Raw genomic sequence first — 17,208 nt, 5'->3', positions numbered from 1 at the left:
AACAAAAAAAATCGAGGCACCGACGAGATTCGAACTCGCGATCTCCTGTTTACTAGACAGGCGCTTTAACCAACTAAGCCACGGCGCCCCTATACACATCAGTGATTTGTTAGCTTGTTTCAATAAGTAATCTTGTGTTTCCAATATTTTTCATAGCTTATCTATCACTCGGTTACGACAACATTTCCGAAAAACAACAGATAACAAGTTTCGGAAAATGGTTTGATTAATATCGAATTTTGTAACGACAAATTGTGCATCAACATATCGATAATTGATTAAATGTCGATGTGGGTCGGACAGTTTTCAACACAGATACGCGATCCGACGTGAAGTTCGATGTCGTAACAGAATAGATCGCAATATGCCAGATAGCTTTTATCCACAACCTAGGATCAGACTACTAAGATAAACTACAAGATGTAATTTTCTCTGCAAATTTAAACGTTAACCGCATTCCAGTTACAACGAAGTCGTTCTAAATCGAAATAGCAAATAGAAACAAAAAAAAAAGAAATCGAGGCACCGACGAGATTTGAACTCGCGATCTCCTGTTTACAAGACAGTCGCTTTAACCAACTAAGCTACGGCGCCATTCGATGTTATCGTTTTCCGCGCGCGTTTCGTTGGTAGAATGGAAATTTCAAAATGTTATGATTTCTGTTTAAAAAATATTTTTATATTTTAAATAATTATAAAACTCAGTTTTCACCAACGAGCTAGAATATTGTTTGTAGAATGGCTGTTATGTTTGATACAGTGCTCTTGGTGGCAACGACGGGTACTATCGACCGCCATTTTATTTTAAGTCAAAACCTTGAAATCTGTATCACATGTTGGGCAAGACTGCCACTTTCAGAATCTATTTGTTTTCATAAAAATCTAAATTGTTTTCTTTATTCCAAGATTTGGGATTTAGGCAACTAGATAAGGGATCAAAATCTAAATGATTTCATCTCAAATTTAGCTATTTTCTAGATTTTGTTGAATTATTATAAAGAAGTTAAAATCAGAGTTTAAACGGTAAGTATAGTATTTAACCCTCAATATACCAATACTTTTTTAATCGCGTACGAGCCGAGTCTTGAGGGTTAGTTGTCATCTTTACTCTCAGCGATATGATTTTTTATTTATAGTGTGCTCAGATCAATCTGATCCGTATCGTACTCACAAGTCAACGTTGTAGATTTTTTTCGGACAATGTTTTTTCTTCTGCAGAATATAAGTAGTGTTCTTGTGTTTTTGTGTTGTTACTATAGTTATAGTTTATTTGTGAAAATTTTGATTTCATCTTGTGAAACTATTTACAAATAGAAATGATCTCGTCGAGCATGACAAAACAATTAAATTTTCATAAAAAATTTCTTTAAAATGTTTTTAGACAGAAATAAATATTGAGGAAATGACATTTACAAACTTTACTTGGTATAAAAATTTTACTTGGTATGATTTTCGCTTAGGGTGCGAGTGGTCCCGGGTTCAATTCCCGGACGAGCTCTTTGTTTTTTGATGTCTGCATTTAATGGCATATTTTCTTTGTCTGTTTTTGATGGGCATATGCAACACTTTTTTATTTTGTACAATTATTATATCCTGATTACGTCTTAAAAGGATCTGAACTACAACAATGTGGTTCATCACATGACAGAGGTCAAAATGTAGTTTTTCATTACTAATATAAAAGCTGTATGTCTGTTTGAATTTCTTAAAACTTCTACAATTTTTGTTTAATCCAGATGAAATTATGTTTATATTCGTTTTAAGTTCCGATGTGAAGTATAGGCTACTTAATTTAAATTTATTTAGTATACTAGTACTTTATATATATATATATATATTAATTCTTTCCGCCCTGTGGGCACTAAGAGGGCCTCTTTTAGTAGACCCATTATGGGTTCGGCCAAGCCCACAATGGGGCGACCGGGTGGTGAAGGACGGGGCCCGACATCTCCGAACGGACCACCCCCGAAAAATTCCTGGGGATTATTCGACCCGTTCGGATTCGATCTCGGGTCCCCCAGAGCGGTAGGCTGCCACCTTGACCGCTCGGCCATCCGGCCTACTTTTTATATATTAACAGGACTTATTATACTGGAAAATATGGATGCAGATATTTAGTCTTACAGATCAAAAATAATGTTTTTTATTTAGTTCACCTGAACACATACACTTTAAACTTGTGTTTCGGACTTGTTCGTCCCTCCTCAGCAGGCCTTTAAACGACACTTTCTACAATTAACAATAAAAACATTTTTTGGTACAATTATAATTAAAATTAATTAAAACACAATCATTTCACGACAATAAATTAAAAATTCTTACAAATTCTGTATTTCCGAACTTCTTTACATTTCAGGTGTATACAAAATAAATTTAAATTAAGATAGAAAGGACACAAAGGCATAATAATTAATTATAGGCTACTTATTCTACGGAAATATTAGCTATAGAATAAACGTTATATTAATTTCGGATAATAATCGTGTTATTTTTGCAATGATATCGGTGACCATGTGACGTTCGTGCTCGAAGAAGAAATGTCCTTTAAGTTTTCATTTTTGAATATTTTGGTAACGTGGTCAGGGCCGGATTTACATAAGGGCATTTGGGGCCTGTGCCCAGGGCCCCCACAAAACTAAACAAAATTATGTTTAAACATAATTTTTTTTCTATTACCGCGACAGCCTAGTGTGGCCTAATCATGAGGGCAACAGGCAGAGAAAACCAAACCCGGGAAAAAACCTATGAAACATCGGAAAATTTCGGGAAAAAATTTCACATAGGTATTTTTCAGTTAAATTAAAATAATTAGTTTTACACAATAAAATATATGTATGTTTACAATAACCTTATTTTTAAATGAAATTTACAACTTCCTAGTTCAAATCTAATTGAAAGTACAGTATTTTGTGTAAATTTTCTAAATCATCAAATTTGCTTACTCTTAAAGGGGGGGACCCACACCGAATTTGTGCCCAGGGCCCCTGGATTGGTAAATCCGGCCCTGTTGCTGACCTTTCCTCTTCCGACCTTCCTCGACGAATCCAAGAACAACAAAAAGTGTCCTAAATCGTGAGAGTTCCTCAATTTATACTTCCCGCTCTCCGGAAGTCCGCTTCAATTACTGTCCCACTCTGGACCAATCAGAAGGCTTTTCACGTATCCTATGGTGACGTCATAACAAAAATCCACGCGACATGGTACAAACCAAGAAAATCCGATACATACAAAAAGGAAACCGAGAAAATAAAATAATAATAATAATACATAGTTGAGTAGCACTACAAGTGCAAATACTCAATTTTCTCCGACTTCGAAGCAGTTCACACAAGACAAGCGGAAATCATCAGACAACAATACTTTTATTAAACAATTATCACCGGTTATAATTGTTAAATTGCCGAAAGAAATTTTAGTAAATAAAAGAGAAAAGCATTTCTGGAGACTATTGAGAAATGGCGAACATATCTGTTCAAAGAATTAAACGGGAATTTAAAGAAGTTGTTAAAAGTGAAGAGGTTGCTAAGTGTGCTATCAGAGTAGAACTTGTAAATGATAATTATACTGAACTTAAAGGAGAAATAGCTGGTCCTCCTGATACTCCATACGAAGGTGGTAATTTTGTTTTACAAATCAAAGTTCCAGAAACTTATCCTTTTAATCCTCCTAAGGTTCGATTTGTTACAAAGATATGGCATCCAAATATTAGTTCTGTAACTGGAGCAATATGTTTAGATATACTGAAAGACCAATGGGCTGCTGCCATGACATTAAGAACTGTACTTCTATCATTACAAGTATTGCTAGCAGCAGCAGAACCAGATGATCCTCAAGATGTTGTTGTAGCAAAACAATTTAAAGAAAATCCAGAAATGTTTAAACTTACTGCAAAACATTGGGCTGAAGTTTATGCTGGAGCACCTTCAAATACACCAGAATTTAATGTAAAGATAAAGAGGTTGGTGGATATGGGAATAGATGAGCACAGAGCTAGAGTGGCCTTATCATCATGTTCCTGGGATCTTGAAATGGCAATAGAAACATTATTCAGCTAGATAATATTTACAGTTTAATAAATTATCCTTATAGGACTTAAAAATTTTACGCCAAAAAATAAATTTAACTGATAAAAAAAAGTTATTTTCTGATTTAGAATGCATATTGAAGTATCTTCCATTTAGCATATCAGACACCTGGCAGTAACCTTGTTGGTTACTTTAATTTAAACTTAAAAATTTATTTGCATTTTTATATTTCTCAACTGTAATTTTAACAACTGCTCTAAATTAAAATGTTAAGATCCTAATAAACAATTGTGGTGATTGATTTTTTAAATAAATTAAACTCATCATTAGCCCATGGAGAGACGGCCGGATGGCCGAGCGGTAAAGGTGGCAGCCTACCGCTCTGGGGGACCCGGGATCGAATCCGAACGGGTCGAATAATCCCCAGGAATTTTTCGGGGGGTGGTCCGTTCGGATATGTCGGGCCCCGTCCCTCACCACCCGGTCGCCCCATTGTGGGCCTGGCCGAACCATAATGGGCCTACTAAAAGAGGCCCTCTTAGTGCCCACAGGGCGGAAAGAGTTTAAAAAAAAAAAAAAAACCAAGCCCATGGAGAAAAATCTTTTTATAAATATGCTACATTGCCAAAATGTTTCAGAATGTTAAATAAATGCATTATATTGTTAATGGTTTTTCAATGATTTAAGTGTATATCAGCCACTTCACCATTAGTTGTTTTAATTATAACATCTTTTTCATAAAGAATATTGCTGATACAAGACATGCATCACGAAATGTCGATACTTTCAGATATCATTTTGTGTTTGTGTCTCTGTAAACAATGTAAAGAAAATGAAATATATGAAAAATGAGATAGATGTATAATGAATCACACATTCTTACACATTGTAAACAATATACCGTATCATTTAAGTTAATGTCAAGTAAAGAAAAATAAATGACAGTTTCAAATGACAATTTAGTAAACAATTATCACCGGTGATAATTGTTTACTAAAAGTATTGTTGTCTGAGGTAAATGGTGACGTAAAAATAAAGCATAAATTAAACATTTTGATATTAATAAAGTAATATTTAATGAAATTACTAGCTTAAGCTTGACTATTTTTGAAAAACAGGTGTAATATAGTGAAAACAAACAAATGTATAATTTATTTTTAATTGGGTGATAAATTACTTTATAAAAGTATAAAATTGATATATTTTTTATTTTCTCTGTAGAAAATTATTATTTTTGATCAAAATAAATGAATTATTTGTATATTTTTTGTCATTAAATAGTTTGTTTAATTATAAAAACAACCATTAATTATCACTGTTTTGGAAAGAGAAATTAAATAAATGTATAAAATTCTATGAACAAACAAAATAAATTCTAAAATGTCACAATGTGTGCACTTTATGAAACTCGAGTCCATTTTAACATTTTGTAAATTTTTTGCAAATTCCCTGACCTTGTCCAGGCATTCCCCATTTTAATTTTAAGTTGTTACTTTGTGAAACATTGCTCTAGAGTTTTGTTGTGACATTTCATACAAAATAATAGTAACTTATAAAAAACAGATGAAATAAAAACAAATATAGTAATTACCACCAATTTTCATAATTAACGTAAATGGAAATAAATCTGAAATGGTCGTTAATTACTGAGTGACTTCTTATAGATCTGTCATTACCAGATAATAGGAACATTGTTCGGAATGGTTAATGACAATCTCGCGGCTAAGAAATACTCAAATGACATGCCACATAGGGAAAAGACAACGTCACCACTTCTTTTTTAATATAAAATCAGATAAAAAAAGCAATATTTAAAATGTCATTTTATTTACCTTACGCGAAATAAAACAATTAGCGGAAATAAAGGAAATAGGGATATGATTATGATAAACTTACCTGGTAAATAGTAGAACAAAACTGTGAACTTTGCAGAAAAAATCCAACACCTTCGCCAACCAGCACAAAACACAACCTCACCCAAGAAAAGCAACAGTAAAAGTGAGAAATTTTAAAAATGTTTCAAAGAACAATGGTCTGAAATTCTAGGAACAACTAATGAGTAACATCTGTTATCGCTGTCATAAATCTTAACACCTGAGAACCTCCACTATCCTTTGTTTTTACAATACATTAAACATTTTCCATTAGCAATGACTAATGATTTTATTACAAGTTGTGCCATATAAGACTTGATAATTGCAACAAAAGAATTTGGAATTTGTTTATAAGTGCGTTTACATGTACAGTCGAATGCGTTTAATTAAGCAACTGGTTAAATTTAATCAATTATTTATTAAAATTTAATTAATTTATGTTTTACTGCCCGAACCCGTGTTAACTCGGGCAGATTACATAGCGTTACAAATAAATCGGGCGTTTTGAAATTTTTTTTCACGTGTTCTTAAAGTTTACAGTTTTTCAGAAGTTTTTACCTGTGTGAAAAAATTTTATAGCAATTTTAATACACCTTTAATGACGCGCGATTAACGCTTAATCGTTTTTAATGGGATTTTTTATATCAAATTAATTTAATCATTCTAAACTTCTAATGCGCGGATTTGACATCAGTAAAATTAATTATCTTGCTTTCCGATGTCATAAATATTATCCACTATATTTTTTAATCAATAGATTTTATTATATAGAGTAAAAACTGCCTAGGCAACCACTTACATTGGTCAACTGTCAAAACAGACTAAAGTTTCTGGCAGTAAATAGTTTATGCATAGAGTCTTCGTTTAAGTTACATGTATTAAACGACCACCTGTATAACGCGACCACAGGAATCAATTTTTGATCTGAAACAACATACAATAACTGTATTAAGCGACTACTTCCACTTATTACAGTATCTGGTCTACTTAATACTGCGAATGTATCTGGTCTAAAGTATTGTTCCAACCCATTTGAACGTTTCCCCCTTTTAATATAATGAATCGGTCAAAAGTCTTGTTCGAACCCACCTCGAGCACTTCTCCCAGTCTTGAAATTAGGTGCGGGTGTTAACGAATTAGTCTAGCTATAAAGGAAATTCATTTCAGTTTCTTGGAAAATGTCAGAAATACGAATTTCGAGTGCTGTGGTTAGAAGATGGTGTTAAAGTTATCAGAGAAAGTGAAAATGGTTTATCACAACGGCAATTCGGGGCAAAGTTTAACTGTGGGGAAGTGCAATTTATTCTACTATAGACCTACAGTATTTTCTTTAGAGAATGTGTACTGTAACTAATTCACATACTTTATTAGAATACATATATTTACAGTTAAAATTTCCCGATAGTGCACTGAATGGCACTTAGCCTTCACTGATGATGTTGGTTTTCACCAGATTTTCTTAATGTCATTCACATATTAAAATTTTGTTTTTGCTTTTTTATGGAATAAAATATTCTTTTCTAATACTCATCTATTGTACTTTTTACATTAATTAGTATTATTACATATTTTTACTGAATTTTCGCGTTTATCTTTTACTTGTCTTCTAATTTACATATTAACACATAATTTTTTCTTCCTTTTATAATTAATTAACTTGTTTATACTTTTTTATAATGTTTTTAACCAGTTTTCATTAATCTCTTCACGTAAAACTTCTTCGATGTTTACTTATTTTTACTAAGTTTTCGACCTGTTATGTTACAAGAATGAGAAACGGCGCAAGAATATGTCATCTACGTGCCAGAATCAAACGAGTCTGTCACGTACAGTACATGATTTCAATAATAACAATTAAACCGGTAGCTAACCGATAATTCAGTCCGAAAAAAACACACACTAGACTTTAAAGGGATATTATGGTTTTCGAGAAAGAGGAGAGTGATGTGATATTCTGGTCACCTCCTCTTTTTTTTATTTTTTATTTTTTCGTTGTTTAAATCAGTATTGTTCTCCTAACTCTAGTAACTCTACAAAAAATGGGATAGTCTACAATAACTATCGAAGCTCTCTCCTGGAGTTAAATGTCACAGTCTATACCAGTGTTACTCAACTTTTTTTTTTCTTGGGCCACATACACATGATAGCTATTACACGCGGGCCGCAACATAACGATTATAATAAAAAACTTATATAATTTCTCACTCACCCCAGAAATTTAGTGTGACTTGATATTGCGAACATTTTTTCACAATTTCATTTAAATTAGGCTTGTAACTGCTGCATGCTACTCGAAAAACGGCATCCAGATGTGAATCAGTAAGCCGATTTCTATATATATGTTCTTTGCATATTTCATTTTTGAGTATGACGTTCCACGCAGATACGTTGATGCGAACAACGTAAAATTTGAGCACATTTTTTTTACAGAAAGGATAAAAGGGACTTAGCGGTGTGAGCGAAGTGACCGAATCTATTTTTTGCCGCAAAAATTTCAAAATTTATATTTTAACTGCATTATTTACGGGTCACGTCCGGGCCACTCACAAAAGCTCAGCGGGCCGCAGGTTGAGTATCGTGGGTCTATACCGATAAATTCGATCAACAATAAAGTCAGCAAGGCGAGAACTGACGTTTAAAAGAAATTAACAAGCGGCGCTTCTCACCCCTTCTTTAGTTGCATGTGGCATGTGTCTGCAGACACCTGCAGGATAACCAAAACAACAGTAATAAATTGTCTCGGTCGTTGACTAATACGATATTTAATATAAACAATCTAGAAACTGTTGTCAACTCTGAGAACATATTTTCAAACTATGCAATAATTAATGGGAGAGAACTGTCAAATTTGTAGAAATTTATATCATAAAATTTCATCTTCAAGACACCAACGTAAACAATTCGACCAAAACAATACATCGGCAACGTTCCGTACCAGCTGGATTTAGCTCCGGCACAGCTAACAGGTGTCCTTACAAATCTTCAAATATGACAGTTGTCCCCCCTCAAAAAATAGTATAAAAAGGGCTGGCACCCAAGTGTCGGGGGCGTCCAACCAACAGTAACGGCTGATCAACTATCAACTCCGTCCACTCTACGAAACACAGGCAAGGACGAACAACGAGGTAAGTCCATACTTCTTTGTGTAAAATCTCTCCTTCAATTGACCGGGTTAGTTAAATTAATTAGAAAGATAAAAAGGGATTAGGTCTCTTAGACGTCGCGAACGCCGACTTTAAGCATCGGCGTTAATCCCCGATTATCACACTACTGTGCTATTTTAGATGCGATTTTAACATTTTTGTGGTAAATCGAACATATTTTTAGGCTCATCTAAAAATTCTCTAGTTAGTCTCAAAAGAGGGAGGGCACCCGGTGAAAACCGGTAACATCGGGTATAATCTAGTAACCTTAACCTAAACTTAAGAATAAAACAAAAATATTTTTACGACTCTATTAATAATTTAATATTGCAGTTACAATTTTTAAAGAACATCCAACAAATAACATTTATTATATTATAGAAGTGAAATTCGAAGTTTGACTGTGAGGTCTATCAATTATAGGTTAACTACAAATAAAAAGACATAATTTTAATATACAATATTACATATATAAACAACATCGATAAACCCGATATATTATAAGACTAGACACCAACTATCTGGCATTTGGCATATGGATGGTGTCTATCACACAATATTACGTAAATAGAAATGAATATTCAAGGGCATTAGATTATTTTAAATAATTATTTGTCTGTATTTTTCGAAACAAGAATTAACATTTCTTAAAATAATTACAAATTGCAGAAAAATACATATATAAGAGATATTTATACTTGCAATTTACGTAAAACGTAATAATTAAATAGTAATTACTTTATAAATAATTGAAAAAATAAAAAAATAAATTGATTTTATTCAATAATAAATTAAGAAATTCCATATACGTAACTTAACAGTAAACTACACACTATACATAAATGACTACCTATCACATAAATTATAATTTTTAAAAATAAATATTTGCTTAACGGATGGGCTGACAAAATAGACCCAGTAATCAGGGCCGGATTTACATAAGGGCATTTGGGGCCTGTGCCCAGGGCCCCCACAAAACTAAACAAAGATGATGTTTAAACATAATTTTTTTTCTATTACCGCGACAGCCTAGTGTGGCCTAATCATGAGGGCAACAGGCAGAGAAAACCAAACCCGGGAAAAAACCTATGAAACATCGGAAAATTTCGGGAAAAAATTTCACATAGGTATTTTTCAGTTAAATTAAAATAATTAGTTTTACACAATAAAATATATGTATGTTTACAATAACCTTATTTTTAAATGAAATTTACAACTTCCTAGTTCAAATCTAATTGAAAGTACAGTATTTTGTGTAAATTTTCTAAATCATCAAATTTGCTTACTCTTAAAGGGGGGGACCCACACCGAATTTGTGCCCAGGGCCCCTGGATTGGTAAATCCGGCCCTGAACGTGGTACGGATTTCAAGATTTCGAATTACAGTAGAGAGTCGTTAATCGGAATCGCCGGTAATCGGAACGATTTTCAGTCGGACTGTGTCGTGCTGAATCGAACGTTTTTGATACTAGATTTAGGGGAAACTGGGGTTAGTTGTGACAGTTTTTACTTAAAATTTTTTTATGAAGGTTCGACTTAGCATAGAAATCTGTAAGTCTGCTGACAGGTTAAGCATTCTCTTAGCTATATATTCCACATTTTTGTACTTTTCTATGAAGTTATTAACATTCTGAAATATTCAGTTTTCTGAAGAGTGCGACTTTGTAACAATGTACCCCTTAGTGGGGCAAGTTGTTACAGAGCCAGGGCAAGTTGTTACATTTACTTTTTTCATACCAACAAAACAGATTAATTGAAAATCTGAAAGTAAACATGATGTAAAGTTTAAGGAATATTTATTTTAAAAAACTTTCACAATGAAACACAGTTATACATATATACAGGGTGGGCCAGCGAAAACGAAACGGCAGACTGTTCGTGTTCGTCCAAGCAAAGCTCTCGGACAGGTCGATTTTACTCTCGAGGGGACATCTTTTGCAATAAAGTTTTTGCGATTCTGAATATTAACTAAAAACATTTTTTTTCGAAATAAATGTTTGTTTAGTTAATACAAAATAAATGAGTTTTTAAAATTTTTTGTTGTCTGTTGAATTCAGAATCGCAAAAACTTTATTGCAAAAGATGTCCCCTCGAGAGTAAAATCGGCCTGTCCGAGCGCTTTGCTTGAACGAACACGAACACTCTGCCGTTTCGTTTTCGCTGGCCCACCCTGTATATATAGTAAGAGAAAAAGCCAATGCACCAATTCAGCACATATTTCTTAAAACAAAATGTGCTCTTACAAAGCATAATGATCTTATTAATCAGAGTCCATTGATATATCACAAACACAGTGAATAGAAGCATAGTAAGAATCAGTTCCAGCGCAGCGCTCGTGTGCCCACTTTTTACACTCAGTGCATTGGATCCACTTTTCCCCAGAACTACTAAGAGAGAATGGTCCGAAACAAATCAAACAAAGACAATCTTCGTCATCGTTTTCTGAACTACTACTGATTTCAAGTTTCTTTTTTAAGTTCTTCTTCATGGGTCTTTCTGTCTTTGTTGAGTGATGTCTCCTTTTTATGTTCTTTCTTCTCATTCTTTTTCATTCTTTTTTCATATTCTTTTTGAAGCTGTTCTTTCACCGGAGTATCAGTTAATATTGACGATTTTCCCTTCTTCCTGCAGCCAATAGTTTTTCTAGCTCCTGCCTTTGGGTATGGTCTTATATCTTCGGGAGATATGGGGCATTCTTTATAGGCTCCACTGGTAGAAGGACCTTGTGCTTCATGGACATTAGTTTGCCCATCGGCACTGCTGGTATCTTTGGTATAGTCCTCAATGGCAATATTTTGCGATCCCTGATGTGGATTATCTGGTGGAACAGGTCTGTCAGTAACAGCTGACGTTAGGAAATCTTCATCTGAGAAAATGCTGCGGTTGAATGGCCATATTCCGGTTTTGCGAAACCCAGATGTTATATTTTTTTGGTGTTAAGGCATTAGTTAAAGCTTCTTTGGCAATTCCCGGAATGTCATAGATTGATATTGGAATACCAGGATGGGAGTTCATGAAGTCAGTGCATGCCGCGTAGTAAAATTTTTTGAATGGTCCGTATACACTCACATCTAGAGGTTGCAGACGATGTGAAGTGTGAGGTGGAAATGACAGCAGGTAGATTCCGTTTGCTTTGCAAAAATCAAGAACTGGTAATGACAGATGAAAAATATGGTTATCAAGAATGACTAAAACTGGCGAATCGACTGATGATGATACATGCTTGTGGAAATGTTCCATAAACTGCAAAAAAATTGGTCCAGTCATCCATCCGCTGGGATGAGCAGCACCAATGCAACCTGTTGGACCCTGGGCGATGAAATGCTGCTTAAAGTGGACACGTGGAAATATGAAGAGGGGAGGTACAGAATTGCCTATAGCATTTACTGCTACTTCAATCGTCAAAGTAGTTCCCTTTTCTGCGGACGTTGTTCTTCCTACTTGTTTTTTGCGCTTCTCAGCTATGATTTTATTTGGTTTTTGAACTGTAGTTGCACCTGTTTCATCCACATTCCAAACCTGGTGCCCTTCAAATCGATGACGTTGAAGAACATCTTGCAAATTGTCATAAAACTGTCCAACATTGTGAGCATTAAAGCTTGTTGCCCTAGATAAACTCGTGGCCTCAGGAGTTCGAAGGGATAATTTGGGATGCCTTTTTAAGAATCCTGAAAGCCAGTCTTCTGTAGCTCGTTTTGTTTCGTCCCAATTTTTCGGATAGCTAACTTTCACAGGCAACACCATATTCGTACGCAAGCATCCTTACATCAGTGGAAGATAAACCATAGTAAATTCTACTTGAATGAACAATATATTCCTCGAGTTTTGATTCTTGTTCATCTGAAAAAACTTGCCTGTGCCTAGTGTACCCAACCAAGTTGACAGATGGTGCAGAATTATCGTTATTTTTCCCCACTCTTTTGATGTAGCGTTGGAGAGTCATAAAATTAATTTTATAAATATCAGCTGCTTTTCTAAGTGATAACTTCTTTTCTTCTACATCCTTTGCTGCATCTTCGTAGATACTCACGTCTGTAGAACCTCTAGTGGTTTTCCTTTTATGTGTTCGTGGCATTTTCTGAAATATAATAAAAAATATAAGCAAACAAATACATGGGGTAAGTTGTTACAATGTAACAACATGCCCCAATCGTTTTGTAACAACTTGCCCCGATTCCGCCATTTTGATTAAATGGCGAAATACTCTTGAGCATTTCAAGATATTTATGCAATTACAACAAAATATTACACTATCGTATACTGTTAATAAGCATGTTAAACATTGGAAACCTACCACGCAATCCTGTATTCAAAAGTAGATGGGGATCACAATACAAAAAAATTACTTTTAGTTTGGAAAATGATACAAATGAAGATATCACAACTCTAACAGCTCATCCTACCGCCAAATTTCACGTAGCGTTAGAATGACGTAAGTGTCAAATGCCACGTTAATTAGCAAGTGCTGCCTCTTGCGTGTGCTCAGAAAACTTAAAATAACAACTAACCCCGTGTAACAACTAACCTCGGTCTCCCCTACTTCTAAAGTATAATTTTCATGTTTTTATATTCTTCAATATATTTATTTTGTTTGTACAAAATGAAGAAATAATTTTTAACCATACGATAGCCTCGATTATTATTATAAAAATTTTCGTTAGGCTTAAAATCGACGAAAATTCAACACGAAGCGACACGCAACGGAGAAAAATTTGAACATCGGACAGGTTAATGTATTTTTTCGTACATAATCGGTAATCGGAACAAATCACTAATCTGAACAACCCCAGTCCCCAATTGATTCCGATTAACGACTCTCTACTGTAAAATAAATTGGCGGTCGATAGTACCTGTCGTTGCCACCAAGAGCGCTGTATCTAAGGTCACAGCCATTCTATATACAATATTCTAGCTGGTTGGTGACAACTGAGTTTTACATTTATTTTGATGTTGATGACATTTGATGTTTATAATTATTAAAAATATAAAAAGTTTTTAAACAGAAATCGTAATATTTTAAAATTTCCATTCTACCAACGAAACGCACGCGGAAAGCGATAATGTCGAATGGCGCCGTAGCTTAGTTGGTTAAAGCGCCTGTCTTGTAAACAGGAGATCGCGAGTTCGAATCTCGTCGGTGCCTCGATTTCTTTTGTTGTTTCTATTTGCTATTTCGAACGACTTCGTTGTAACTGGAATGTGGTTGACGTTATACTTTAAACAATTTTCGCGAAAAAATTGAATTTTGTTGTTTAACTTAGTAATCTGATTGTAGATAAAAGCTATTTTTGACATATCTTTCTGAATTCCTTACAAACTGCAATAGAGTAAAATTGTGCTCTGTTCGTAGATGCTATTTTAAACCGAAGAGGGATCGCTCTTTGTATCTATACACAAAGTGATCGCGCTGCGGTAATGGTCAATTACAGTTGTGCGATTTTAACAAATTAAAATCAATAGAAGTTAAATGATACTATTTATCTTATATATTGATTATGATTTCTGTGCACTGAGTTGTCACTAACGAGCTAGTTCGGATAGTTTCAGCCGAAATGTGTGTACTTTTCTTACGCTTGACTTTGAAAATTTTCCGAACATTTGTGTTCTCTCTTGGATATCCAGAACCTTCTCTCCTTCCGAGATTCTACAGAACTTTCTTTCCTTGGGACTATCTTTTCAAGAAACATGTCGAATCAGTTTTTAATTTTGTGAACGGTTGTAACATTTCAACTGTATTAAGTATTAAACAAAGAATGAACGTCTCTCTTCCAATAAATAGCATTTTAATGGATTAACGAGTTATTTCTCAACCTGAAAACACACTCCCACACACGTGACTTTCCAGCGTCGTCCAACCATTGCGCTCTCGGTCCAAAATTCAAAAAAGTTAAAAATTTTGTTTCTGCGATATCCGATTCTGATTAAAATCACATGACCTAGCAGTTTTGTACTTTTATGCATTCATATAAAGTAAAATCAAACGCATAATAACGCATAGTTAAAGTAGGAAAAATATTAGTTTTAATATTTTTCCTACTTTAACTCCGATGTGGCATGAGTGGATATACAAATAATTTGAATCTTTAATATATTATTTTATTATAGGCCTACGTAAAGAAATTTAAACAGCCATTCTAAAATTTTCAAAAATAAATTTTAAAATTTAGTTTTTACCTATCTGAATAAAGATCATTGTAATATAGTCTACATGTTAAATATTCACTGTTAATTTAGCATTACATCAGTTTTAATCTTACTTTTGCCCGGGAAACGCCGGGCTTACCTGCTAGAATATAATATTATATTAATAAGTGTTTGTCATTTGATTTAACTTAAGCATATTTAAACACGAGTGCTATTTATATTACGTTAATGTTAATTATCGCGGTTTTTTTTAATTAATTTGATTTAAAATCGACTGTGGCGCGTATCGATAAACGAAAATAGTTATCTTTTCTTCTGCATGCGCATTAAAGTGTAATTTAAGCTTCAAAAAGGGTAAACAAAAGCGTGCTCCCCATACACTAACATTTTTTCCTTCCAAAATACCCCGATTTTTTTTCATTTCTGAACGTTTCTAGGTTTACTGAGTCCAAACATGTCAAAAATTTCGGGAGGGTTATGTTTTGACAGATAGCCATACTTTCCCTCTGTTAACAGAGCCGAGAAAGTAATGAGACTTTTTAACAAACTTGAAAGGATTTTAAAGGCGTATTTTTCTAGCCCATTCGCAACTTTTGCTTTTAGTTATCTCCACAAAATATTGGTGATAACATTATTAGTTTGTAAAAGAAACAACGTTATCGCCAGTAAATAAATTATTATAGTTTAGATAAAATTCATTCTTATCAAGTGAAAATCAGATTTAAAAATTGCAACGAAACCTTTAGTTTCATAATCGTCATTTTATTAAGTTTCACAACTTTTAATCGAGATTTTGGGCTGATTTTTTGTCAGTAACTTTTCTGATCGAGCTACAACCTATCTCTGTTTTTCGTACACTTGCGAGTTAACACCATGCCATATTATAATTAACTTCGTGGTCTGACGGTTCGAAAATAAATATAAGACCACAACGAATGCACTCTGCAAATACAAATATTTCATTACCCGATATCTGTATGTATCTTTAAATATACTTATCGATAATTAATTATCGTTAAATTGAAACTATACAGATATTCGAAACACCTGTAGAGACAAAAATATAATTTCAATTGCCTGACTTCATTATTTAAAATCCTTTGTTCTAATCTAGGAAATACTTGGTATTAATTTTATTGTAAAAAATGTTAGTATTTTACATTAACTAAACAGATAATAAAAGGGAAGTAAACAATTTTAATTTGCGACTCGTTATACTCTCATCTCTGGTAGAATAACAGTGATTTACCACAATTTTGAATATTTCGGGAGGATTCGATTCGAGCAATTCTTAGGATTTGGATTAAATTTGAGTCTAAATTCTTTCTTTGTATCAAAAATCTTATTTTGATCATCAGACGAAGATAAAGAATGCCAGATTTAGCTTTTGTCCTCTTGTCGCTCAAAATACGTCATAAAAAGGATAAGTAACAATCTTCCTTATTTCTTAACATTCATAAAAGTCGAAAATTTACATAACACTTATGTAATTCCCGAAACAAACAGTTGCAACCGTAGATAGCCTTCAAAATTTTTGTACCAAGTAAAGTTTGTAAATGCCATTTCCTCAATATTTATTTCTGTCTAAAAACATTTTAAACAAATTTTTGATGAAAATTTAATTGTTTTAAACTAAGAATTCTTCTAAATTTATTTTTCTCATTGAAAAAAAAACGTAAAATAGAATTTGATTAAACATCTTTCAATAGTTTCTGATGTAACAGAATTTTAACATCTAGAAAGAAGGATGAAAGGCGTTTCGGATCGACGTATCGTTATTTTCCTAATTTAAATAAAGTCAAATTTAATGGAACTTGAATTACAAGTCAAAGAATTGTTCTAATTTGCATATAATTGACAATTCACGCATTTGTTGTCAACAATACATAACATTGTCTAGTTATTGATCGCTGCACGGATCGATCATACCTACTAAAGAATCGATCAAGAATTTTTCGGATGATTCATTCTGTTTCATTTTTGATAAAGACGAAGGCAAAGATAAAAATTCCGAGAATAAAGA

The 17,208-nt window shown here is 33.5% G+C and overlaps 1 protein-coding gene and 3 non-coding genes across 5 annotated transcripts; 2 read left to right on the top strand and 2 right to left on the bottom strand.

The window, feature by feature from the left end:
- Positions 1–14: 14 nt before the first annotated feature.
- TRNAT-AGU (transfer RNA threonine (anticodon AGU)) lies at positions 15–88 on the bottom strand. The gene has a single exon. It is a non-coding gene; the product is annotated as a tRNA-Thr (tRNA).
- Positions 89–520: 432 nt separating this feature from the next.
- TRNAT-UGU (transfer RNA threonine (anticodon UGU)) lies at positions 521–594 on the bottom strand. The gene has a single exon. It is a non-coding gene; the product is annotated as a tRNA-Thr (tRNA).
- Positions 595–3,420: 2,826 nt separating this feature from the next.
- Positions 3,421–4,315, top strand: LOC136969726 (ubiquitin-conjugating enzyme E2 K-like). Of its 2 annotated transcripts, XM_067264009.1 has the most exons (2): positions 3,421–3,921; positions 3,987–4,055. In XM_067264009.1, the coding sequence occupies exons 1-2, from the start codon at positions 3,456–3,458 to the stop codon at positions 3,992–3,994; spliced, it is 474 nt and encodes a 157-aa protein (XP_067120110.1). In that variant the 5' UTR covers positions 3,421–3,455; the 3' UTR covers positions 3,995–4,055. The 2 variants fall into 2 exon arrangements, with proteins under 2 accessions (XP_067120110.1, XP_067120109.1); XM_067264008.1 differs by having other exon boundaries at positions 3,421–4,315.
- Positions 4,316–14,110: 9,795 nt separating this feature from the next.
- On the top strand, positions 14,111–14,184 carry TRNAT-UGU (transfer RNA threonine (anticodon UGU)). Its single transcript has one exon. It is a non-coding gene; the product is annotated as a tRNA-Thr (tRNA).
- Positions 14,185–17,208: the final 3,024 nt, after the last annotated feature.

Source organism: Centruroides vittatus, unplaced genomic scaffold (assembly GCF_030686945.1).
Source record: "Centruroides vittatus isolate TY-2023 unplaced genomic scaffold, ASM3068694v2 contig_18, whole genome shotgun sequence".
Classification (NCBI taxonomy): Eukaryota; Metazoa; Arthropoda; class Arachnida; order Scorpiones; family Buthidae; genus Centruroides; species Centruroides vittatus.
This window is presented reverse-complemented; position numbering and strand designations above follow the sequence as displayed.

Bases quoted from the DNA above. Each gene is read 5' to 3' on its own strand.
- LOC136969726 (XM_067264008.1), top strand. From the start codon at position 3,456: ATGGCGAACATATCTGTTCAAAGAATTAAACGGGAATTTAAAGAAGTT.